General features: G+C 43.3%; 1 protein-coding gene across 3 annotated transcripts in view; it reads right to left on the bottom strand.

The window, feature by feature from the left end:
* SLC24A2 (solute carrier family 24 member 2) overlaps nt 1–25,099 on the bottom strand; it is a gene marked incomplete at both ends in the record, with an annotated part of 241,590 nt that overhangs the window by 62,458 nt on the left and 154,033 nt on the right. For 2 of the 3 annotated variants that reach the window (XM_082657194.1, XM_082657193.1), the window contains one exon: nt 7,726–7,776. The exons of the other annotated variant lie outside the window; for it this stretch is intronic. In XM_082657194.1, coding sequence (XP_082513320.1) covers nt 7,726–7,776 — 51 coding nt within the window. The remainder of the gene's footprint in view (nt 1–7,725; nt 7,777–25,099) is intronic. 3 annotated transcript variants of the gene reach the window in all.

A 25,099-nucleotide genomic window follows, 5' to 3' on the forward strand; every position in this document is an offset into this window, starting at 1 on the left:
CTTGGTGGCAGCTTAATCAAAATGCAAGATCAAGTTAATCTTAAGGGTAGACTGCAAACCCAGAATGTCTGCCGTCACACTTAACAAAGGCACCAGGACAGAATCTTGGGCATGGGACTGGAAGGGGCATCAAGGTGTCCATTATCTGAACATCCTGATGGAGGCTTCTTTGGCTTCTCCAGAGATGGGAGACTCACTCCTGTCTGAGACAGGCCATCCCATCTTTGGCCATGTCTGTAAGAAAGGTCCTCCCTGTGCTGGACTGAACTCTCTCTCCCTGAATTAAGGAAGCTGATCTCCTTCCTCAACCTTCCCCACTCCAAGCTGGACTCAGGGGGATTCCTCAGAGCTCCTCTCTCCTGGAAAGATAGACCCCACTTTATCACTGCAAACTTCCCACGCAACCAATTGCAAGAAAGAGGCTCTAGGAAGAAGTTTGAAAACATTGTTAGGTTGTTCCCATCCCATGCTACATCCTTGTTCACTTCAGCACCATCCATCACCATCGAGATGCTTATCACCAAGTGGCTCTGAAAACCCCTGGACTCACTCAACCTCCCAGCCCTGCCATCGGTAAATCTCTTATGTCTTAACCTCTTCTATGAACGTTGTCTTTTTGTTCCAACTGAAACATAGCTGTTTCCTGATGGCCCTTTTTCTCCTGTGGCCTTTGAAAGTGACACTTCTTGTCTCTCCAAGTGCCCACATTCCATTCTTCCTACCTTACCACTTATAGATCATCTCTCTGTCCTTCTTTGAAGCCCAGGCCAATAAACTCTACCACCTATACCCCAAACGACTTCCAAGTCATCCTTCCCTCTTTCCTGAATATATGAGAACCCAGTTCACTCTTTTTCTCTCCACCATTACTCGTGTTACCATCCACAGTAACTCTTACGTGGTGAGCCCTGCAACACTTGGTTCCTCACCGCCCTCACCTACTCGCTTCCAGCTGCCCTTTTCTCCAGCTCACCTCATCCATCCACTCCTGCAGTTAGACCTTAGACTTTGTCACTAGCAATAACTCCACCACGTCCAAACTCCTGATTGGAAACATCTCACGTTCTGTCTATAACTCTTTTATCTATTACAAAAATTCTTTGATCTCATTGGTCAATTCATTGATGCCATCACCTTTTTATGCCCCTCCTTTAGAACAAGTTCTTCCCTTGGCTTCTGGGATGCTATTCTCTCCTGGTCCTCTGCCCACCACAGTCTCCTTTGCTGGGCTGTCTCCCTTCTTCCCAGACCCTACACTTTAGAGTCCCCAGGGCTCAGTCCTTGGCCTCCTCTTTCCTATTGATTGGCTAGGTATTCTTATCCAGTTCTGTAGCTTTAAATGATACCTATATTTTACGACTTTCAAATCTACATCTATAGCCCTGACTTCTCTCCCAAGCTCCAGACTACAATTCCACTTTCTCCACATCTCTATCTGGATGTTCCATAGGCATCTTAAACTTAGCATGAGCTCTCAACCTTCCTCACAGAGCTTGCTCTGGTCTCAGTCCTCCCCAACAACATACAGTTACATGAAAGTGATATTTCTCTGTTGTGGAGAGACTGCAAGTTGCCTATCAATATCTATTCCTTTTTCATTTCCTAATGACATAATATCTGAATTATTGGGGCTAGCAAATCACCCAGCTTAACATACTACATTTCCAAGCTTCCTTGAACTATGTGTAGGCATGTAACTGAGTTTTGGACAGATCTTACTGGGAGGGTCTAAAAGGAAGCCTCCTTAAAAGGAAGACAAAACAGCTGGGGAAAATAATTTTGGCCCTTCCTCCTTCCTGGAATACAGATGCGATGGCTGGAGCTGTAGTGGCAGCCATATTGGACCATGAGGTGCCCTTGAGGTTGAAAGTCATATATTAGGATGGTGAAGAAGAAGAATGGAAGGAGTTGGGGTCTAGGATTACTGTGAAGCTTCCATATAAGCCATGTACAGCCTGCCTCTGGACCTCTTTTACTTGAGAGAGAAATATACTTCCATCTGATTTAAACCACTGTTAATCTGGATTTTCTGCTATATAGAGCTGAAACTATCCTGCTTGATATATCAGGGTATACAACACAGTCTCATCCATTCAAAGCCAGGATTAAAATATAATGTGAAGGCCACAGATAGCACCAAGGACCTGTTTTAGGACTACATTTTCAGAGGATACCTCTTGGGCAATGGAAACTACTGTTGAATAGTACTCCAAAATTCAATTTCTCTTTGAGAAAGAACTGGAATATTTCACTGCAGTTAAGAACATCAAATGACTGGCCATGTAACCTTAGGGTGCTTCTGTTTCTTTGAAATAATGTGGGTTTTCAAAACTCAGCCACATGACTAATTGAGGAAACCATGATTCACATAAGACATTATTAGTTTCTCAGCTTGGTAAAGAGGTTGCCAATAGGTTGCCATGAAACTAGCCTTAATTTCTTTAAAGAAAAGATTATTTTTGCCTTTGATATTACAACAAACTTTTCTATCTTCTTTTTTCCTTATACAAATGAACAAAGATTGACTTTTTAAATAGTGGAGAAATTATTTTTCTAGAAATGGCTTCTGTTAAATGGCAACAAGTTTAGGACAATACATTGCATCTTTGCAAAGTATCCTTAGTCAGGATTTCTGTTTACCTACCTACCTACATGTCTCTGTGAATGTTTATCTCCAAAGAGCAGAAATGATTAGCTGTGTATATTGCACTGGTGGAAAGGCATCTCTCCTCTGAATGTCTCTGTTCCATCACACGAGTTTGTTTTCTTTTGAACTAACTTTCTACATTTTCATTTAAAGTAACTTTAGTAAGGAAGCCAAGTTCAATTTATTGAGGATATTCTGGAGTGATAATGGTATGAAATTTGGGTGTCTGCAGATGAGAAATAAACTATGGGTTACTTATTTATTTTTTAACTGAAGTATAGTTGATTTACAATGTTGTGTTAGTTTCAGGTGTACAGCCAAGTGTACACCTCAGTTATACATGTACATGTGAATATGTACGTGTATATATATTCTTTTTCAGATTCTTTTCCATTAGAGGTTATTACAAGATATTGAATACAGTTCCCTGTGCTATACAGTAGGTCCTTGTTGTTTATCTATTTTATATATAGTAGTGTTAAACTCTGAGTTTTTGACATTAAGTAAAAATAGGAGATTGCTCTTCCAAGAATATTCAGTATCACCCCGTGAGGAGATAAAGGGATGGATGCCTATGTAGGGGGATCTGAGGTCACCAAAAGACTACCCCTGGAGTCATTTGTTTGTATCCTTGGAAACATCTTGTTACAGAGGGAAATAGAGTCTTTGGGAGGAGTGAAGCTCACGAATCTATCAAGTCTAGGAACATGACTCATACAGAGGCAGGTGCTCAGCTATTATCAAGTGAACACACTAGAATCAGGTGGCTGGTGGGAGAGTCATCACCTTGGCAGGCAGGAATGAGGCAGTGGAGACATGGCCCCTTCTGAGAAGCCTGCCCTCATTTCCATTGGGCTCCCCTGGCACCTCGGCTCTGCCCATCACGCTACTCATCTCTCCGCCTACGTCTCCCACTAGAGCGTGAATTCTTCAGGAGAAGCACTGCCTTTCATCTCCACAGGCCCTGCACCCAGTCTAGTGCCTGGTCCATACCGAGTGTTGCTGAAAGAATATGTTAGGGAATGAATGACTGAGTGGATAAAATTCTGATTGGCTCGGGGTGGGAGAGGGAGTTGGGTGTGGCCCAGGGAGCTGTTCCCATTTATGTTCTGGGCACCTGAAGACAAGGGAGGGAGGGAAGGGGCTCCGAGGGGAGGGGCAAATTTTTAAAAAAATGTTATGCTTTTGTCCAGTGTCTGAGAGTAAACAGATTGTTTTATTAAAGTAACATTTTAATGGTAAAGTGTTCCAGTAGGGGGGCCATGTTTCAGTCAATAGCTCACTGTCATTCTTAGTCTGTGGTTCAACCTTTCCCATGGTCTGGTCTCCATCAAGCCTTTCTTCCCACTCCTACACCGTAGCCAATCGGAACTGTCCAGTTCCTCATTCCACCTTGTGGAGCAACCACAGTGGAGCTGAGAGGACAGGGTGTGGCATGCCACAGTCCTGAGTTCAGGTCCCTCATCTCAACTTACTACCTACGAGTCCCAGAGCCAATTACTTTTCTTCTCTGTGTCCTCATCTCCTCATCTAATACAACACTTCTTTGGGCTTTGGTTTTCTCATCTTCAGTAAAATCTACCTATGTGATCATCACAAGGAGTAAATGACACAGAATATATAAAAAGCCCACAGCACTGCACCTGGCAGGTGGGAGGCACCCAGTAAGGGTTGGTGTGGCCCCCCTTTTCATCCTTCTCTCAGCCGGGTGGCTCGGAACTTACCACTCCTCCTTTCCCAATTTACTCCGTATTTACTGATCTTTTAGGGTACAGGTCAAAGATCACCTCCACGAAATCCCTCCCCACCCCGCCCCCCGCTGAAAGCAACCTTTCCTTCTCCCATAGTCTGTCATCTTTTTCTGAGCACCTGTGGTACTTACCACTCTCTTCCTGGTGGCTCAGTGATTGCTGTGGTTTATTTCTCCCCCATCTATAAGTTCCATGGGGCAAACTGCCCACCTTTTAATCTTGTGTTTCAACAAAGCACCTAGCAGAATAACTTGCATACAGTAGGTGCTTAAAATAATAAACTGAATCTGTGCTGGACAATTCTCTATATTGAGGAAATCATCACACCATTTCTCTTAGGACAGGGGGTGGCATATATAATTCATCTTTCCATTTAATCCACTTTAGGGAATAAAAATAAAACAGGTCTCGTTGCAAGTAGCTGATGTCACACAACATCCAGAGCTCTCTCTGGAAACAGTTACAAATAATGACTAGTCACGTGGGCAATTACAATAAAGCCCTGTCAAGGGCTAGTCACATTTCTAAAATTGTGAAAAGAAATGCTCAAACGGAGGGGGATATTTCCTGAAGGCTATACTAGTCCCCTATTGCCCATAACATCTTCACCTTTATTATATCTCCTTAAACTGTACAACATGGAAGTGATATATATCACAGTCATTGCTATTATTTTCAATGAGTGGGGGGGAGGCCCTTTAGAATCTGAAGAAGTCATGCATGGTGGTTGCCAGGTCTGAGGTTACTGAGCGTCTTTTAAGTTGAATACCAGAATTAGGTTTAAGCCAGGCCTGGCTTGTCACAGAGGCAGCTGCCAAAGGGTATAATGTGAGGGGGCTGTAGGGAGACCTCCTGTTCCAAAGTTTCCTTTCCATGAGTGCCTGAGAGGGATTGCTATGTGTTTAGAAAACTTCTGAATCTTTCAGAGGTTCCTATTCTAGGTGAAGGATAATGTCTTAACCAGCATTTCTAAAAGAGTTCCGTAAGAGGCTCTGTGGAAGAATGGGTCCTCTGACCAAAAAAGTCTGGGAAATACTGCAAACTCCATCCCTCTATACGATTTACTATTATATGCTGCAGTACATGGGTACATATTGAAGGCTCTGACAAGTCACGTGGTAAAGAAATCTATTTAACTTAACTCAGAAGCTCTCCTGCTTATTTAACTATGAAATCAAGCTTGCTTTCTTTTTTTCCCCCAATTGTTGCAAAATTCCTAATGACATGATCTGGAAGTAGTATTTCATAGAACATGCTTTTCAAGTGCTCCCTTAGCTATTATTAGCTATCACCGTAACAGGAATGAATTTTCAGCTAAGCATGGGCCACAAAGGGATACGCATGAAGGAACGGGGCAGTCACGAGAAGGATAAGGAACGTTAAAGGTGACCATGAGGGCCCCCAAAGACAATTTCACAATCTTGCTAAGATTTCACAATCTTGCTAAGCTGGTCAGCCTTCTCATTCCAGATATTATTTTGGCTTTGTCTCCCTGCCTAGAAAGCCCAGCTGTTCGATAGCAAGTGGTAGCATCCGCTCGGAAGTAGCATTTTTGCATCTTCGCATAATCTTGGTTTGTCTGGCGTGGGAAGATTAAGGGAACACTCGGATGGCCACATTTGCTCAAAAAGATGTGGAAAGAGGAAGGAAGGGAACAGTAAGGGAGAAAAGGGGCAACTGAGGCAACAGAGAGCCAGAAGCTGCTCTGGCCACAGGAAGCTAAGGGCAGAAGGCAGAGGACAGGATGGAGGAAGGAGAGAAAAGTGAGGGGTCGTCACTGCTCAGGTAGAAGGTAACAAACCCACCAGCTGCCCAAGCCATGAGGCCGAGGCTGAGGGCTGTGAGACTCCCGAATCGAATTATAAAATCAGCGAGGCCCAAACCTTTGGCTTCCCAAGCCAATCACCAAGAAAAATCAAAGTGGTCTGAAGACACGAACTAAAAATAACAGCCGGGACAGGAGCCTTCCTTTAAGGTACAGATTGCTCTTTCTATCCCCGCGGTGGTGGAATACTGATTCTCATAGGTAGCTTTCTGCCTTTGGGGCTCTCACTGCCCAAGGGTCTGCATTTCCCCAGGTTGTTGGGAGGGCCCTGGGCTACAACGGAGCCCAGTCTGAGATCCTTACTGTGGCCTGCTGCTTTAGAAAACATCAGAGTGGTTAACTGAAAGCACAGAGATAGCAGCGGAGAAGGGCCCGGGTTCAGTGCAGAAGCCAGAGTGGGGAGGGGCTGGAAAGGGCTTGCTCTTACTGAGGGCTGTCGGATGTCCTGCTTCCTGCAAAGCAACTAGGAGATCTTTGGCAAGCTAAGGCAACTCAGAAATACTAGAAGCTGAAAATAAGATATACAACACTTTGGGGAGTTTCTCTCACGTTGAAGGATAAAATTAACTGATCCCCCTTCTAGGGTACCTTTTGATTTCTTGTCAGTATCAGTGTAAAACTCACGGGAAAACTCCAAATGTTTTCATAACTTACAAATATTATTTATTAGTCAAAAGGCGGAGGTATGTGTGAGAGATAGGGCAAGAGAACAACTCCCTTTACAAGAACGCAAAAATTCTCAAATTGCTGTTCCGTGGTGCACGTATTTCAGAAAAGTCATTCTCACTGGGGCAAGGCCGTGCTCTGGGACAGAGGCTCGAATTCATCAGTAGATACACTGAAAAAGAAGTTTCTGCCAGACTTCACTTATTCAGGGGAAATGGTTAAAATGATACGTCCAATCTCACAGAGTGTGAATCCCAATATATACAATCCCACTGGCTGGAATGGTGGCCCTGGCCTCTCTTGGGTGAGTTAACAGGGACTGTGACAGCTAAGGACATGAGCCTACACGGCCCTCTGCATCAGAAACAGGTCTCCGACTGGTGCGGGGCCTAGTGGTTCCTTTAGATCGCTCATTCCTTTGCATAAATCAGAATATTACCAGAACCTCCCCTCCTCTGAAACTGGGGCATATTAAAAGAAGAGTATTGGTTGGATGTGTTTCTATATGTTGTGAGCACGTGGAGGAAATAATGATGACCCAGTGGGTGTGGGCCTGTGCTTATGTTGCTGACACCATTTCTCTGACTGTGTTACACAACTGAGATGGTTTGGATCGTCTGAATGGAATAACATGATTGCTCATGGTATTGCACGTCTCCAATTCCAAACCAACACGATGGCAAAAACTAGACGAAAATGTGGAAAGAATAATAAAACACACAATGTCACTGAAGTCATGCAAAGAGGGGGGAAAAATTTTTTAAAAAAATGGGCAAGCCACAGACACCATAAACGAAATAAAAAGCCAGTGCATACAATTCTAAAATCATTCTTACCTTCTTCAGTCATTGTGTCATAATATTTTAGTTTTCCATATGATCCAAGTTCTACAACATCACAGTAAAAGACACAAAGATAAGGAACGAGCTGTAATGCAAGAACTTTGTTTTTACACATTCTCAATTAATCAGATTCAGAGTTACACTGTCAAATTCTGCAACTGTAACTATATAGAGATGTGCAAACATGGGCCATGTGGCGGATGGCTTTCACGACCCACTTTCAGAAATCACTTAAAATATATTATTCCACCGGGGGTAGGACTTGCACTGCATTCCAGAATAGGACACAGTTATTTTAACATCTGATGAAACAAATACTTGGCAAAGATATCTTCACACCAGGTCTGGCCTAGGCCTATAATTTTTAGAGGTGACATTCCAAGAGAAAGGGCTGGACAAGGGCACTGCCCAGACCCACTGAGGCTTGTAGACACCAGGATTCCTTGCCGTGGAACAGCAGTCCCAGAAGTTCATTTCACAGCTTTTCTCCAATAGAACTACTTCCTAGAGATTAGTAAGGAAGGCTACGTGGGAAAATCCCCAATAAAAAACCAGGTTCTAAACTTCCCTCTCATTTCTAATCTTGTACTTTAGACAGAAAGCACTGAATACCATGGGTGCAGCATGCTTTGGTGTGTGTTGCGGGGGGAAGGGGCGGGGGATGGGAAAGGCGTTGAAAGCTTTGGGAGGAAGGGGGAGGCGTATTCCCAGGGAAGGGCACGTGGCCCAGACAGGTGACAGAGCAGCCACAACTCCCAGCTCAGGGCATTGTCTGCTGCTGTACAGACTGCAGGGGCCAGGAGGGCAATCTCCCGGGTGCAGCTCACCAAAGGACTCGGCTGTAATGGAAACCACGGGCGGAAAGCAAGCTCTTCTCAGTCAGCTGGTGGAAGTGGCAGCTTGGGTGGAGGGACGGAGGGGGTGGGGACGCACCATTTCTGTTTTCTTACTTCAGTTCTAAAATAGAAACTTTCATTCTTGTTCATCTGAAAATTCCAGGTTTTCTGAAGCATCATTGTGAGCAGGTTAGAAATATTTTCCCTGGTCATAACAACACTCTCCCAATAAAAATTCAAGAAATTAACGACACTCAAGAGATATTCCTGTGAATCTGTAGAATGCTTCCATGGCTCATTAACTTGGTCGACTGCTAAAAATTCACATGTGAATGAGCTAAGAACTGATGGGTTTTGTGTACAAAAGGCTTTAGCTTAAAACACAATAATAAATATTCTTCTGCTTATATTATACACATTCTATATATATTCTTTCCCCATGTGCCTAAAATTTTACCTAAAGCTATTTTAACACACCGACACAAAATTACGCCTTGGGGAGAAAAATCACCTCATCTTTATGTTTCTGCAAAATCCTCCCTTTTCTGGATTTTGTTAGATAACGACAAAGGATGCAAGTGCTTCAATAAGAAATTGAATTTTGTGTAAAAACAAGGAAGTTTTAAAAAAAATGACTTCTGGGGATTGCCTTCTGTAGAAATTTTTTTTTTCTGGTATTTTAAGAAGAGTAGTCTATTATATATATGACATTGCACAAGTTTGGGATTTTAAAATGATCCAAATACCTTCATAAATATTAAAACACATGTTCATGGTGGCTTTACACATAATCTATGCATTTGTATTTGTGTGTGTGTGTGTATAATCTTGCAGTAAATTGATGAATTATATCAGCCAACTAATTTTTTTGTAACCTCTACTCTTTCCCTGAGGTAAAGCAGTAGAATAAGCAGTTGGCATTCTCTTTACCTGCCGAGGAAACAGAACGTGGGCAGCTCTGTGTTTGCAAAGTTGGGTGTAAACCATATTCTACACAATGAAGATACATTATTGTATTTTTGTCTTTTGAGATGCAACCTCTCTGTATGCACACACTGGTCTTCATGTCTCAATCCGAAACTTTCAAACATCTGCTTGTGGCAGACGTGATTATTTTTTACCTCCTCTCTCCTGGAGCCAGGTATAAATAAATACAATCATATTCTTTAATTAATTTATTTTTACATAGTCAAAATTGGATCTGTGGGTGACTGACAAAGGTCACACATTCTTGCTGCTGTGGCAATACCTAGATTGTTTCTTAGCTGCTTCCTTGAATGAGGACTGGGGCAGGGGGACAAGAACTGGACAAAACATATAAAAAAGGAGGCTAAAGGTGGTGGAAGAGAAAGAATAGGAGCAGTGAAGGGCTGAATAACAACAGGTGATGTAGCAACTTAAAGCACAGTGAGGTAGGAGGGCAAGGGAACAATATTTGCCCAAGTGAAGGGAACCATGTTTGCTGCTTACTAAAGAAAGGGCACGCAAGAATGTGAAGGAAACCAGCCTACTGGAATGAAGTTTTTAACACTGACAGCAACGGCATGGTGAGACGGTGAACTCAGCACCTCAACGCTTTCAAATGGTCAGGGCAGCATCCCGGGGCTGGTGGGACAGCATCTCCGAGAGCTGGTGCCTCCCTTCCTTGGACCAGGGGCTCAGGGGGTGTAGGAAGAGGAGTGTGACATGCGACTAGGACAAACATGACTTGCATCCATAAGCCAGAGCGCATCACGCACCTGGCTGGTGTCCCACATACCATGGACACCTCATGGAAAGTGGCCTGAGAGGCATGAACGAAAAACTCACCCGGAAGGGGCAATGGCCTCCAGTCAGCACACTCCCCATGGACAGGAGCCAGGGCACCTTTAGCACCGTTGGATTAAGATTCAAACTGCGCCCAATCCCAGCTGAGTTTCTTTGGGATGGGAGGGAGAAGTGGGGGGATTCAAGAGGCTGCTGTTTAGTACCATTGAGCAACTTCCATTACGTCAACTGAGCAAGAGGCAGCCAGGACTGGAAGAGGGATGAATCAGCAGTGAATGTCATGCTGGGTACCACCTGGTGCCTCTTCTATGTAACATTTCTCTAAGAAGACATACAGCCTAAGAAAAATTCCAGAACCCAGTGGTTGGTGTTTGAGATGAGCCTATGAGCCGATCGGGAATGCTGTCTAACATGGTGCCCACACTCGCTCATGCTAGTTGGACAGCTGGGTCCACAGGCACCCAAGCTCCCAGACCTCTAGGAGGGCTTGAACCTTTTGTCATTCCTCTGTCCACTTCCTTTCAGGTCTTGTCAGCAACGTCATCACCTGGCTTTAAGGTACCTCTGAATTCTTGTCCATATTTCTTGGTTGACAAGTCAAGGGAAGGATCTTGTCTTTAGTCTCAAAGAATCTGAATAAGGACTAGTGTTTTGGGCTCCCAATTTCTTCCTTTCTTAAAAAGGGCATGGACACAGATTTCTCCTTCCAACGTTGACCTTCTCAGCTCTACTTTTGAAGCCTCTGGCATTCTTAACCCTTTTCTCAGCAAATCTCCCCAGACAGGAGCAGCAGAAAAGTGACTTCTCACCTTTCAGGCCTCAAAATTCTGACGTATACAACAGAAAGTCAACAGAAGCATCTATGCTGAATTCATTTTGTTAGAATGAAGAATAGAGGTAGAGAAATCAGTGAGAGCAAGTATTTATTAAGTGTTGTTTGATGGAAAAAAATGATTAATTTGTTTGTTTTCTTAAATCAAAGAGCTGCTTTATTTTTGATACCGGTTTGAACTGAGTTTGAAGATCTAAAAATTAAGGTTTCTAAACAACAGACAGTAGTTTCTTGGTAAAGTTGTCTAATACCTATCAAGGAGGTGTGTACAGATACCAGATTACATCACATCCATGAAAGGATTATTTTCAGTAGCAAACAGAAGTTAAGAACATAGACTTTGAAGCCAGGGTATAGGTTTGAACCCAAGATTTGCCACTTATTAGCTGTGTGACTTTGAGCAAATTTACCTCTCTGAGCCTTAGTGTCCTCAGCTGTAAAGTGGCATGACTGTATCTACGCCACAAAGTTGTGGTGAAGAGTAGATGAGATAATAATACCCACTAAGCAATCGGTAATGGGCAGCTTCATTATTGCAAGCATCACCAAGAAGAGTGAAAGAGAACCTATGGGACATGGAGCAGAACACTTAGAGAACTTGGTATTTTACACGGGTTTAGTCTGTTAAAACTAATTCAACAGTACTTATAGAAGTTTAAAATAGCTATTTGTTGCCCAACAATAAAAGATATTTTGCCTTGCTGGGGCTAGAATTAGAAAGAAATTTCTTCGTCAGTCCTGCCCTTCTACTCTCAGATCTATGGGGAATGTCAAAACATGGACCGTAACCATTGGAACAGGATGTAAAAAGCAGACCCTTCATTCTTCTGACCACCATGTTCCAGCTTTGGACCGATGCACCTTTCCTTCTAATATCTGCACACAAGACTGTCTCTCCACATGTTGGAGGCTGAGACCCTCTTTGGATTCCTCTTTGGATCTCTCCCAACTAGAACAGTGCTTTTCTCATATCACATGCTCTCCTTGCATTTCCTAAACGAAGCATATAAATGCACAGTTCCCAAATAACAGTGATGCTTTGGTTTGTTGAACTTCCCTGGACTTGCTGAAGTGAGGAAGGCAGGCACTGATGTCTAAGGCTTCTGGACTGCTGATACCATAATATCACTATCAAAGTTCAGGGGGCGGGGTGGGGGAGGGATGGCTTGGGAGGTTGGGATTAGCAGATGCAAACTCTTATATACAGAATGGATAAACAACAAGGTCCTACTATACAGCACAGGGAACTATATTCGATATCTTGTGATAAACCATAATGGAAAAGAATATAAAAAAGAATTTATATATATGTATAACTGAATCACTTTGTTGTAGAGTAGAAATGAACACAACATTGTAAATCAACTATACCTCAATAAACTAAACTAAAAAAAAAAAAGAGTACTTCTGAGTGAGACAGATAAGAAAGCTCATTCAAAGCTTGGTTCTACTACTTATGAACTGGGTGATCCTCTCTGCACCTTAGTCTCTTCTTCAGTAAAATGGGGACAAGAGCAATCAACACCTATTCTCAGGAGGGTTTTTGGAGGATCAGATAAGAACATGTCTCTATAGCACTTTGTGCTGGGTGGCAGAGGCATCCTTAATAATTGGTACCTCTCTTCATTGTCTGCCAAAGTTCCAACAGGAATATCTATTTCAGCCCAGCATGAGGTTGTTAGATCCTATCAAACTCTAATTATCTCTGCAGGTGGGCACCAATGTCAATGCTCAATGTCTGCAAGTCAACAACCCCCACTAGACATCTTAAACATAAGGAAGACTGTCAAAAGGAAAACTTTCAGTTTAATGAAAGGCTGCCCTGGCTAACTTCCAAAACCATGTTTGGCAGTATTAACATTTTAGCCTGAGATGGTTTCCTTTCTTTTTTTTTTAATTTGTGAATTTATTTTCATTATTGAAGTTTTGTGAATGAATAGTACGAGAGTTGTGTATTTGTCATTTTCCGTTCACTCCCTACAAACAAACATAACATTTATATTTGTAGATCTATAGAATTTTTAAGTTTCTTGCAGGGTATGTGGGTTGATCTTGCTTCTCTTCTATTCCTGTGTGAAAATTTTTCATCAAAAAAAAAAAAATGTATAGGCTTCCCTGGTGGCAGAGTGGTTAAGAATCCGCCTGCCAATGCAGGCGACACAAGATCGAGCCCTGGTCCGGGAAGATCCCACATGCCGCAGAGCAACTAAGCCCATGCGCCACAACTACTGAGCCTGCGCTCTAGAACCCGCGAGCCACAACTACTGAGCCCGTGAACCACAACAACTGAAGCCGATGCACCTAGAGCCTGTGCTCCGCAACAAGAGAAGCCACTGCAATGAGAAGACCACGCACCACCACGAGGAGTAGCCCCCGCTCGCCGCAACTAGAGAAAGCCCATGCGCAGCAATGAAGACCTAGCGCAGACAAAAAAGTATTCCGAGTTAAAAGATATTTCTAATATAGCCCAATTTAAAGCTTTTTGTTTGATTTTACCTAAAAAAGGGCTGCATGGACCACTGAAATTAATTGCTTTCCATTAAAAGGCTTTCTTTGGTCATTATTCTTTTATATCAAATGTTCATGTCAAGGCAAGTAATTTTGTTTTAACTAAAAAAATAAAACTTTAATAAGAGATTGAGGTTAAATGAGGAAACAACCATATTCTCACTTCAGACTCAAGTCAGAAGAAAAGGAATATTTTAACCTTCAGATTCAAATTCTCACTCAAAAAAAGCTTTTAAAGTACTGACTCATTGCAGAAGCTCTGCTTAACAGTCTGTGGGGGAATGATATTTGTGTGTTAAACTTCCCTAAGAGGCTTCTGAATACACGGTTACCTGGGGACAGCTGTACCCAACATGTGGTAAAACATCTATGTCATATACAAGGTATAAACGGAGGTGGTTTTGCCCTATGGGGTTCTTTTCATATTCGGCTCTTCCAAACTATGCTAACGAGTGCTTCTTTTTCTTCTATGAGATTAAAACCTCTCACTTAGGCTTTTGGAAGCAAGGCAAGAACTTTCCAAATGAAAACAAAGGGCTGAACTTGTGGGTAACCCTCCATCAGCTATTGATGTCAAGTAGGATTTATGTACATACACATACACCACCTCTTAGACATTTATCACCTGATTTTCACGCCCTCTGAATCCAGCCCCTTCATGAAATACTCACTCTCCCTTTTCAAGCTTCCTGCAAACCCAGACACACTGGTTTGTTGCTGCTGTTGTTCTTATCTCCCTCACTTTCTACGTGTATCTCCTTGTTGATGTCCATCTGCTGATATCAGCCCCAGTCACTAGGAAATACTGATACTACATTGGTGGCCAAATCAGGGGTCAGAAAGATCCCCAGCAGCTGGCCCAGTGTCTGGAGTACAGCAGCATTCTGCTAAAGCACCAATGAACCACAGGGGCCAGGTGTGTAAGTGAGAAAGTGGACTGGGGACGACAATAGGGAGTGGTGAGGATTATGGAAAACTGGCCAGTGCATGCCTAAAGAGGGGCAGCAGCCAGTCAGCTCCCACTCCATGGGGGAAGGCAGTTACAGTGCTGATTGATCTGATTATTCAAGGGAAGCCAGAGATCCGGACTTTTATGTGAAAATTCCTGCTTTAAATGTTGGCAACTAATTCCAAATTAAAAAAAACCAAAAACACTCTGGGTCATATTTGGCCCAGCAATTTGTAATCTTTGGTTTAAAATCAGGATGCTTAGTCCAATTTTCTTATAAATATTAGTTGAATGAATGAATGAAGAAATGAGACCAGTTAGGCTATTGGAACTGGGAGGGGTCCTTGTTAGGTCACCCTTCTCCAGAAGGTCAAGGACTCTGGCTCTCTTCCTTGTCTCCCTCGAGGCTTACCTATCACCTCAGGCTCCTCTGGGACACCAAGGCTGAGTCCATGTCAGGCCAATGCAGCTGCTATGATGCCATGACTAATACCCTCTTTTTTTGCATGTCCTTGCCCATCCAGCTCTGCTATTACATGAGCCAACAGAGTAAATTTTTTAAAACAATCTTCTTTTGGAGAGGAATGAACACTGCCCATTAGGTATAACTGTTCCCAATTATTTTTCAGGGAAATATCTGGAATGTGACAAACACAATGAAAGGTTCGGAAAGGTAGGTGAGGATCACAGAGGGAGATGCCATACAATTATATGGGAATTCTCATCCTCGAACAGTGACCAATAATGTGTGGTCACTACTGTGGATCGTCCAGATGGTTCATGATGAAACGCCCAAGCGAGTCCCCAGATACTCCAACTTCTTATAAATTTGTCACCTAATTTGCAGCCTTGCTCCTCTGCGGTGTTGCTTGGCAATGTCAATGGTTACTGATTTCTGTCCTGTGAGGAGCTGACTCAGGCCATATTTCACTGTAATTTACATGCTCTGGATGATCAAGCAAGAAAAATGGGACTATAGGAAGAGCTGCTCTGCTGCTTTCCTTCTGAGGCAGGTTGCAGAGGGGAGAGAACAGGAGCAAGCAAGCAGGTTTCTGGACAGGAGTTTTAAAGAAAAACAGTGAGCCACCAGGCAAGAGAATCAACCCCAGTGTGGTTAAAAAAAAGAGTTCCTGGGCTTTTATGAGTGTCCTTTTTTTTTTTTTTTTTGAGGTATGCGGGCCTCTCACTGTTGTGGCCTCTCCCTTTGCGGAGCACAGGCTCCGGAAGCGCAGGCTCAGCGGCCATGGCTCACGGGCCCAGTCGCTCCGCGGCATGTGGGATCCTCCCGGACCGGGCCACGAACCTGTGTCCCCTGCATCGGCAGGCGGACTCTCAACCACTGCGGCACCAGGGAAGCCCGTAAAAAATCTCAATAACAATCTTAAGGTAACTTTAAACACTGAGACTTTGGCAGAATGTTTTTCCCTTTTCCCAAAGGGACGGAGAAAAGCACATGACAATATAGCATGATGGCCCCATCATTTGTACTGTGGAGCCCCACGGGCTTTGACTTGACAACTAAAACATGTTCTTCATAAGTTTTTTGGGTAGGTAGTGGGTTAAGAAGCTAACATATTCACTAATGACATCTAACATCTTGGGTACTTTTTTGCATCTCTGTAAATGGAAAGATTATGTTTACCAACTCAGGCAAAAGGTACTTTCTGATTAAGTCTTATCAAATTTGGGGTGGAGGATACAAACACATTTATTGCTCAGTCTTAAAAGTGGCCAAGTATTCCATTCTCTTCCCTTATCCGTGTTTTAAAGGATTTTTCGAGGTAGCACATACAGATAAGCCCACTGTTTTTTTTCATAGAGATGCGAGCTTGGTTAGATCACATGTGACTAATATCCACAGGGCGGAGCTTTAGGTGATGCTGATACTTCTATAAGCCATACCCACAACCCAACCAGTCATGAAGCCCTATCCATTCTACCCCTAAATATCCTCAATTCTGTCTTTTCTGTTCCATTCCCACTGTCCCTGCCTTAGTAGGAGGCCTTGCTGAGGTTACTGCAATAGTCCTTTTGGAACTCTCATTTCCTAACCTTTCTTACCACCTACTGTCTAGTCCTGGCACCCTTCACCTATCTTTCATGTTGTTACCAGGGTAAGGCTTTCAAAACACCAACTGAACACACACCTCTAAATCCCACGCATACCATCTTTTTGTGTTGGAATTTTATTAGGTCTCCCAACTTACTGAATCACTTGGAACCAAGGTTTGAGGTTCCCTCCTGCAGGCAGCATTCCTGAATGCCCCCCATCCCTAGTGTAAGTCATTTTCTCCCGCGTGTCTGTTCCAAGTATACCCTTCTGTGCGTGCTCATCAAAGGCACCTTAACCTACTTGCTTTCTGTCCTTTAGGGCAAGGAATCCACATACTCATTTTGTTAATTTGAACACCCAGCATAGTTCCTGGCACGCTGTAGGTGTTCAAATGCTGCTGAATTGAATTAAATCTCTATTTAATAGTGCTCTGTTAATCTTCCTCAGCCTAGTTGCCTTTGGTATGGACGTCTATGATTCCTTCCATTTTCGTGTTTTAACTCCACAGTTTCAACTATTCTGTCTTCACTATCTCTGCAGGGAGGAAGTCTGTGATGGGAAAATGCATGCGGCCTCAACTGTTGGAATCCTCTTCATCGCTTCTGTAAAGTAGGAGGATTCACATCATGTGAAAGTACCATCAGGAGAGTCCTCCGCACACAGAAGACAAAATGGTGGCAATGGCTCGGAAATGGAGATAAAAAAACAAAACAAAAAATCCCCACTGGTGTGCGGAATGGATGCCGCATGCTGGCTAGAGAACAATTTGGATGTTCTCCTGGATCCCATCCTGCAGCCTGGCTGGATTCAGAAGAGTCTGCCAGGCAGAGAGAATCAGTGCTAAATTATATCCAGCCATTGGGTCAGCACAGCTGAGTTTCTATCCTCTGATGCACTGAGCATCAAAAAATATCAGAAAAGTATCTTAGAAGAGGAGAGGAAAAACAATAAAATAGACAAACAAACTTCAGCCATCCAAGGGGGAAAAAAGGGCAAGAGATAAGAGAGAAGAATGAGAAGGCAAGAGAATTTAAGAACAGAATGAAATTGAGGGGAAAACGACTGGAAGACAAAGGAAATTAATGCCACTGATGTGGAAGTAATTCAAAGTCAAAACTACCCTTATAATTTTGTATTCTGCACTTCAGTGTTGTTCAGGATGTCACTGCATTGAATACCTGGCTCCCTTCCACAATAGAAACAATCACCCCAAATTACGGAAAACTTAATGGATCAAATTTAAAGTAGAAAGAATGTTCATGCAATCCTCTAAGTTTCATTGACGTGTAAATCCATTTACCATCACTCCTACTTAAATACCATACTATAAAAAATGGGACCATACGAGTGAGTTTAAAATCCAGGATGCAAAGATTGGGTAAAAGATTAAGATATGTTTCCTAAATAGTCCACTATGCGCCTTATATTAAACAGCAAATGCCTGCCAGTGAACCAGAGCTCTGATGACATAGGAGGAAGCAGGGTACTGTAGGATCTTATAACCCAGAACTGCACAAACAGTGCCCTAAGGATGTTTCAGCAGGGTTAAAATATTAGTACAGTAATTGCTTTTGCAGATTTTTATCAATATGTTGGAAAGAGGAATTTTTTTTTTTTAGTCTGCCAAATATCCTAAAGCTATGGACCCCAGAGGAAACTGGGACTTTTTGGAAGGAAATGAGTTAAGTACCATGTCACACTGATGTACTTCTCATTGTGCAAAGGACAGGAAAATTTGGAAACACAGAAAGTATAATTATTCAATTTCAGGATGACTTTTGCTCAACTAAAAGCCAGATTGCCAAAAAGACCAGTTCCCATCTTATCTTATAGACAGGTGTGGCAGGATCTAAAAAACTCGTACATGGTGAAGAGGCTGCTTTTTAAGGGAAAATAGAGATAAGATACATAATTCAATGACTTACTATTGAACCACTGAAAACTGCCTAAAAATATGACAGCTGCAAGAAAAAAAAAAGAACTGAAAGCAATTTGGCAAACACCTACCTAGAACTAATGATGTATCAAGCACTGTTCTATGTGCTCTGTGAACAGCACTTCACTGAATACACTCAATAGCCTTAAGAGATAGATGCCCTTGTCTTCCCTATTTTACAGAAGAGGAAGCTGAGTTATAGAGAAGTTAAATAACTCACCCAAGGTCACACAACTAGTAAGTGGCAGAGCTGGGGTTCAAACCCAGGTGGCTGGCTCCACAGTGTGTCTGCTAAGCAGCTACACTATACTCCTCCTCCCACGAGCCTAGTGGGAAGATGCCACCATGAACACACCTAGCGTAGGACACAGTCTGTCTCAACGGACACATTGCAAGATGTTACCTTTAAGCTCCAAGGGTCAGCTCCTCACCTTCTAATCCTGACTTGCACAAAGAAGATGGAGAACAGTCTTGAGGTCAAGAAAAGAATTTGTAACTTTTTCTAGATAGGAAACTCTGCGTGACCTGCTGTGCCATGAATGGGAATAGGATGCATGGAAAGGGAGATAACAACTGGGGAAAGTTTTTTTCAGAAATGGAAGAGGAGACTTCTCATTACGAAGAGTTTTCTGGAATGAGATGGACTCACCATGATTTTTAATTCCTGCCAATGATGGTGGTTCTGGCCTAAAGGCCTCAGAGTTGAAGCAAAGCTACCTTCGCTACTGGTTCTTTGGGATTAAGTGTCGCCAGCCTGGGAAGTCAAAGAGAGAAATCACCACCGCAGAAGTAGCCACAGAGGTTACTGCAACCGCACTGCTGAAGCTCAGCTTCAACAACAGCATTTAAGCTGGTTTTCAGGAAGTTAACTAGTGTGGGGCAAGCACCAGCTTCTGTTCCGCCAGCGACTTACCTACAGTGGGGGCTTGTAAAGAGAAATGTTCCCGAATGGCGTGACTACTTACTCAGCTTGCAATAGGAACGCATTTTGTGAATGAATGAATGAATGAATACATGAACCCACACACAAATAAGAAGCCGATCTGATGTAGAGCCATAAGCTTTATATAAATCACAAGGCTGCTGCACTCTTGGAGTGCGTGTGTGTGTGTGTGCGCGCGCGCACGCGTGCCCTTGCACACACGTGTATCATATAGTCTCATCTGAGCCCCAAGGCAACCGGTAAAGGACAGTTTGATGTGGGTCAGGGAATTCTTTTTAATGGCTCAGGCAAAGAGGCCAGATTGGGTGGCTCTGATATTGTGAGATCAGAAGAGACATGGACCCTCACAGCAGCTCAAGGATGTGTTGTTATGGTATGACCAACATCCAGAGGTGAGTGCACAGCACAGTGCAAATCCCAGACCAAGAGACAAACTAGGAAGAGATCTGGCTACTGTCAGAGCAAAGTGTCTCATAACCGAATGCAAGGCGTCCAACCTGCATTCCATTAAGTGAGGCCTGGCTATTGATTAAACAAAGCAGAGGTGTCTTTAGTGTTTCATTTGAGAGAAAACACTTTTGAACGCACTTATCTCACAGATGATGTTTCTATGTCAACATGCTTTTGGAATGGACCGTCACTGACAAAACTGAGGTGCTTTTTTCACCTTCACTGATTGCCCCCATCCTTCGGTCCTCCACATAGTCAAAGCTGTGACAGCTGCTTTCTGTCTCTGGGATTTCTGAGTCCTCTCCTCTGAAGGAGTTCTAACTGCATCTCGAGCATGTGATAAGTTCAAGAGAACAAAGATGAAGCTGTAACTTTATGGATGCCTCATCATCTTTTTCTTTCTGCATGCAATGTTTACATTTAAATGGCATCAAGTCAACTTTCTGGCCATATATCTTTGTGGACTTGACTTCAAAGCAAACTTGAGACAGACAGAGAGAGACAAAGAGAGAGAAAGAGAGAGAGAGAAACTATTCCCAACCTCAAAAGCATTTATTTCAGTAAGACCATTCACATTCCCTTCATGCCCCAAATGAAATGTATTTGTAATGTGTACAACACAAAGAGAGATTCAATTTCGACCATCTTTGATGTTCAAATCTGAGAGTAATGCTTTACTACTCCCCAAAGAGAGAAGCTATTTAACTTGTTCCTGAATTGGCTCTATGAGAGGCATTAATAGCTTGCCTTCCTCTCTCCAGGCATTTAAATTGCTGTCATCTTATTAAAAACAAGGCCAGTAGATTGCATTTTATTCTTCTCCAGCGAAGATTTTCACTCCTGTTGCCTGTTCACGCACCAGCTGAGGCAGCACGCAAACATCTTTCTTGCTAGTTTAAACTGACCTACGATTTGCGACAGAAAGAAAGGTTACAATACTGCCTTTCAGGGATAACTTCTCCCCATTTTGAATCAAATAGGCATGAAAATGACTTTCTTCTGGTTTCAAATGACAACTTCTGAATGCTCGTATTGAAGCTGTTTTTAAAAATAGAAGCTGGGGAAATAGGTTCTGCTGTTTGGTGCGAAAAAAAGAAAACCCAGCAAGCCAGTGGAAGTTTCATCTTAGTGTCAGACCCAAATTAACACTCAATGTCTACGTTAAAGAACTGAAGCGATCTTACAAAATAGGGAGCTGCATGGCTGTGTGTACGGGAGATGGACACTTGTGGCTACAGACGGAAGTCCTGTGTGAGTGCAAAGCGTTCAGGCTCCGAAGGCAAACTTAGGAGCTGGGTGACCAAGAGCAAGTAGCGTCACCTCGCTGAACCTTACTTTCCTCAGAGGTAAAACACACAATAATTCCCAGAGTCGCTGCTGGGAGAATTCCAGGAGGTGACTGGTAGGTGTGTTGCACAGAGCAAGCACTTAGTAAGTTCCACTTTCTTGTTTTTCCTCTTCAGCATCTCTTAGGCCTTTAGCTTCCTACACTTAAATCACACACGCACAGGTATGGTAGACACACACACAGACACACATGCAGACACACACAGACACAAAAAGATACACACACAGACACACCCCAAGGGCCCCTGGACAGGAGAAGCCGCTGGAGCCTTAGTTCAGTGGGCAAACAGCCACATGCCCGCTCATCTTTCAAAGGAGCCCCATCTTGGCTGGGCCAACCATATGTAGTTTTGAGTCTCTCCAGCCAGTTCCATTGCCCTGAATTTTTCACCACCTTTCCTGCCCTCCCACACTCCTCACCTCCTTTGAGAACCACTCTCGAAGCTCACTTTCTCTGAAGGCACCGCTTCCTGATGGCCCTGCCCTCAGGTTCACATGGAGATGAAGTGTCTGAAGATCTGGCCAGCGCAGTTCACCTGCACTGACAGTTTCCTCTGCGGCCGCTCAGCGCTGTCTGCACACCAGCCAGAATTCTCCATTGGGTTTATTAATCTGCACTTGTCATGATGTGATATCGATTCCGTGAAGGTGTGCTTTCACCGCCTCGGGAATGAGGGCCTTGCTCCTTCACATGGCTGATTCTAGGGCTCGAGGAAGCCCCTCTCCCATCCCCACAGTGCTTCACCCAGAGCCGGTAACAGACCTGACAGTGGTGCTCACAGCTTCTTCCTGCTCTTTGAGGGCCGCCTCTGGGGACACCCTGGCTGCTTCTGGTCCAGCCTTCTCCCCTTCCTCCCAAATCCTTCAACAAGAGCACCTAAAAGCTGCTGCTTTGTGATGCACCTTGATCTCTGCTGGGTATATTTTCCCTTTTTGTTCTTTTGTGTGAAAAGTGCCTTTGCTCTTCCTGCTTATTCTATATAAATTTAGAAGTCCAGTTATGAAGTCCCATAGATATCTTTTTGGGATTTCACTTAGGATTGAGTTGCCCTTAGAGTTTAACTTGGGGAGAACTGATATCTTTATAATATACCAACATTTGTTTAGATCTTCTTCCATTTCTTCAGAAATGACTATTTACTGTTTTTGCTATAAAGTTCTTAAACGTTTTCTTTGGGTTAATCCTTGGTACTTTTTGGTTTTGTTGCCCTTGTGAGTGGCCCTTCACTTCTTTTATGTTTGATATTGCTGGTCTAGAGGAAGGCAACTGAATTGGGCATAGTGATACAGGATTTGACATGAGTGAACTCTTAATAGTTTTAGCTATTAAAAAGAGTGTTTCTTCTTCCCTGTGGGAATTCCTTTGAACAAAAGGTTCTGCTGCTACTAAAAACCATGTTTGAAAACACATAATCTAGGGTACAGGGAAGATGGTGAAAAAATAGAGAGTTGCTATTCATTTGTAAGGCTTTTACAATCAAGATGTCCTGGAATTCATGTCACCTCACATTGCCTGAGCCAGACTGATAAAGCAACAGGAGAGGTGGCATCAGGATGTCACAGGAGCTAGTGGGAGGAAAATGAGGGAGCCAAACCGTCCCTTTCAGAAAGGCAGGCGAAATGCTCCCAGGACACTCCTCCAGTCAACCTGAGTGAAAGTAACATAAACGTGTTGGATGGAAAGTGACAACAGCAGAGACTGGCTGTGATAACGTGAAGTGAATTTACTATGGGGGAAATTTGCCCGTCATTCTAACAGCAAAGAAGGCAGGTATCATACTATGAGTACGGTATCATTTTCAGACATCTCATTACAGGATTCTGAAGATTTTGTCATAAAAACAGCCTCAAGAGAAACACGTATCAGGCCTGGAGACCTGCTGTTCTAAACAGTGTCATGCCCTGTAGTTAAATAATCCTTCACTTCAATTACAGGCCCCCTAGGCAAGTACTATCCCTACTTTTGTGTTTCTAAGGTATCAAGTGTGCTTATTTGTTAAGTTTTGCTATTGATAATAAAATTGTTGTTATGATGAAAAAATGTAAATCAAAGTTTGAAATTCCACAAGGAAGGAGAAATTACTAGAATTGTGGAAGGGAATCCAAGAATCCATAAAAATTGAATAAGAAGCTTCTTCTTTTGTAGTTTTCTTCTCAAACACAAATTAATACCCAATTTCGTGGTAGATGCTATTTTAGAGGTGTTTGAATTTGTAAAATGAATGGTTAAAACAATAAACTCCTTATAATCTTGCAGTGATGGTAATTTTTAAAAATTTTTTTAAAAATTTATTTTATTTTACTTATTTTTGGCTGCATTGGGTCTTTGTTGCTGTCCGTGGGCTTTTCTCTAGTTGCAGTGAGTGGGGGCTACTCTTCGTTGCAGTGAGTGGGCTTCTCATTGCAGTGGCTTCTCTTGTTGCAGAGCACGGGCTCTAGGCACAGGGGCTTCAGTGGTTGTGGCACATAGGCTCAGTAGTTGTGGCTTGCGGGCTCTAGAGAGCAGGCTCAGTAGTTGCGGCACATGGGCTTAGTTGCTCCGCAGCATGTGGGATCTTCCCGGACCAGGGTTCGAACCTGTGTCCCCTGCATTGGCAGGCAGATTCTTAGCCACTGCGCCACCAGGGAAGCCCGATGGTAATTCTTTGAACATATAAAGTTAGGCCCATGAAATGCAAGAAATGAAAGGATCAACAGTTTATCAAAGGGAAGAAAAGAAAAGGAAATAAGAGAAGAACAAAGGGTTTGGAAAGAAAAGACAAAGAAGTGGACGGGAGAACTCATCAAGAAGGTGAGTGGCAGAGAGCAAACCTTCCCCACTGTAGCAATAACTCTAGAACTACAAGGAGATTCACTCATTCAATCATCCAGCAAACATTGACCAAGTCAGTGCCATCCTAGAGGCTGGAGATACAGTGGTGGCCACAGCAGACATGATTGCTTTTCACTACTGCAGAGACAACCATCAACGGAACAGGACTTTGCTGGTCACAACCAAAGAGCCTTTTGACAGGGCATGGATTAAGACAATCTATGTGGCTAGAGACATATGTTCTCCAGCAGAAACATTTTAAAAGCAGGCACTCATTCAATCTACTCAACAAATATGGACTGGGATCCATGTAAGCTGGGCCCTGGAGATAGAGGAGTGCCTTCCCTATGTGCTGCCCTGTCAGAGGTGGAAGGGCAGAGACAGGCAGCAAACAACAAATAAATATATTCATGGCAGTTATGGAGAAATATGTTGCAGGGCAAGAAAGGTCCAGAACTCTGCTTTATTATCATTGTTTTGATTTTTCTATTTTTCAAAGGCCGATTGAGTAAGATCTTTCTCATCAGGTGACATGCGAAGGCTGACTTGAAGAAAGGAACAGCAGGGGCCATGTGGGTGTCTGGGAGAAGAGGGAACATGTGCAAAGGCTCTGAGGCAGGAGGATGCTGGGAGGTTGTGAGGAGGAGCTGCTAGGTAGCCAGAGGAGTGGGTGGGGCACAGGGAAGGACACATGAGAGGAAGGAAAGGACGGCGGAGAAAGAGAAGAACAGGACGGAGAAGAAGGGAGGGAGGAAGGTCACAGTGGGCCTTAGGGTCACCACAAAATCTCGGGCTTTTACTGCTGGTGAGATGGTTTTGAACAGAGGTAGGCCATGATTTCACCTGTGTCTTAGGGGAACCAGGGCTCTTAGATGGCAAGTTTAGGGGCATGGTTTTTCTGGGGAAGGATTCAGGGCCATGGTATAAAAGTTGGA

Source organism: Grampus griseus (assembly GCF_964374135.1).
Source record: "Grampus griseus genome assembly, chromosome: 6".
In the NCBI taxonomy this organism is placed as follows: domain Eukaryota; kingdom Metazoa; phylum Chordata; class Mammalia; order Artiodactyla; family Delphinidae; genus Grampus; species Grampus griseus.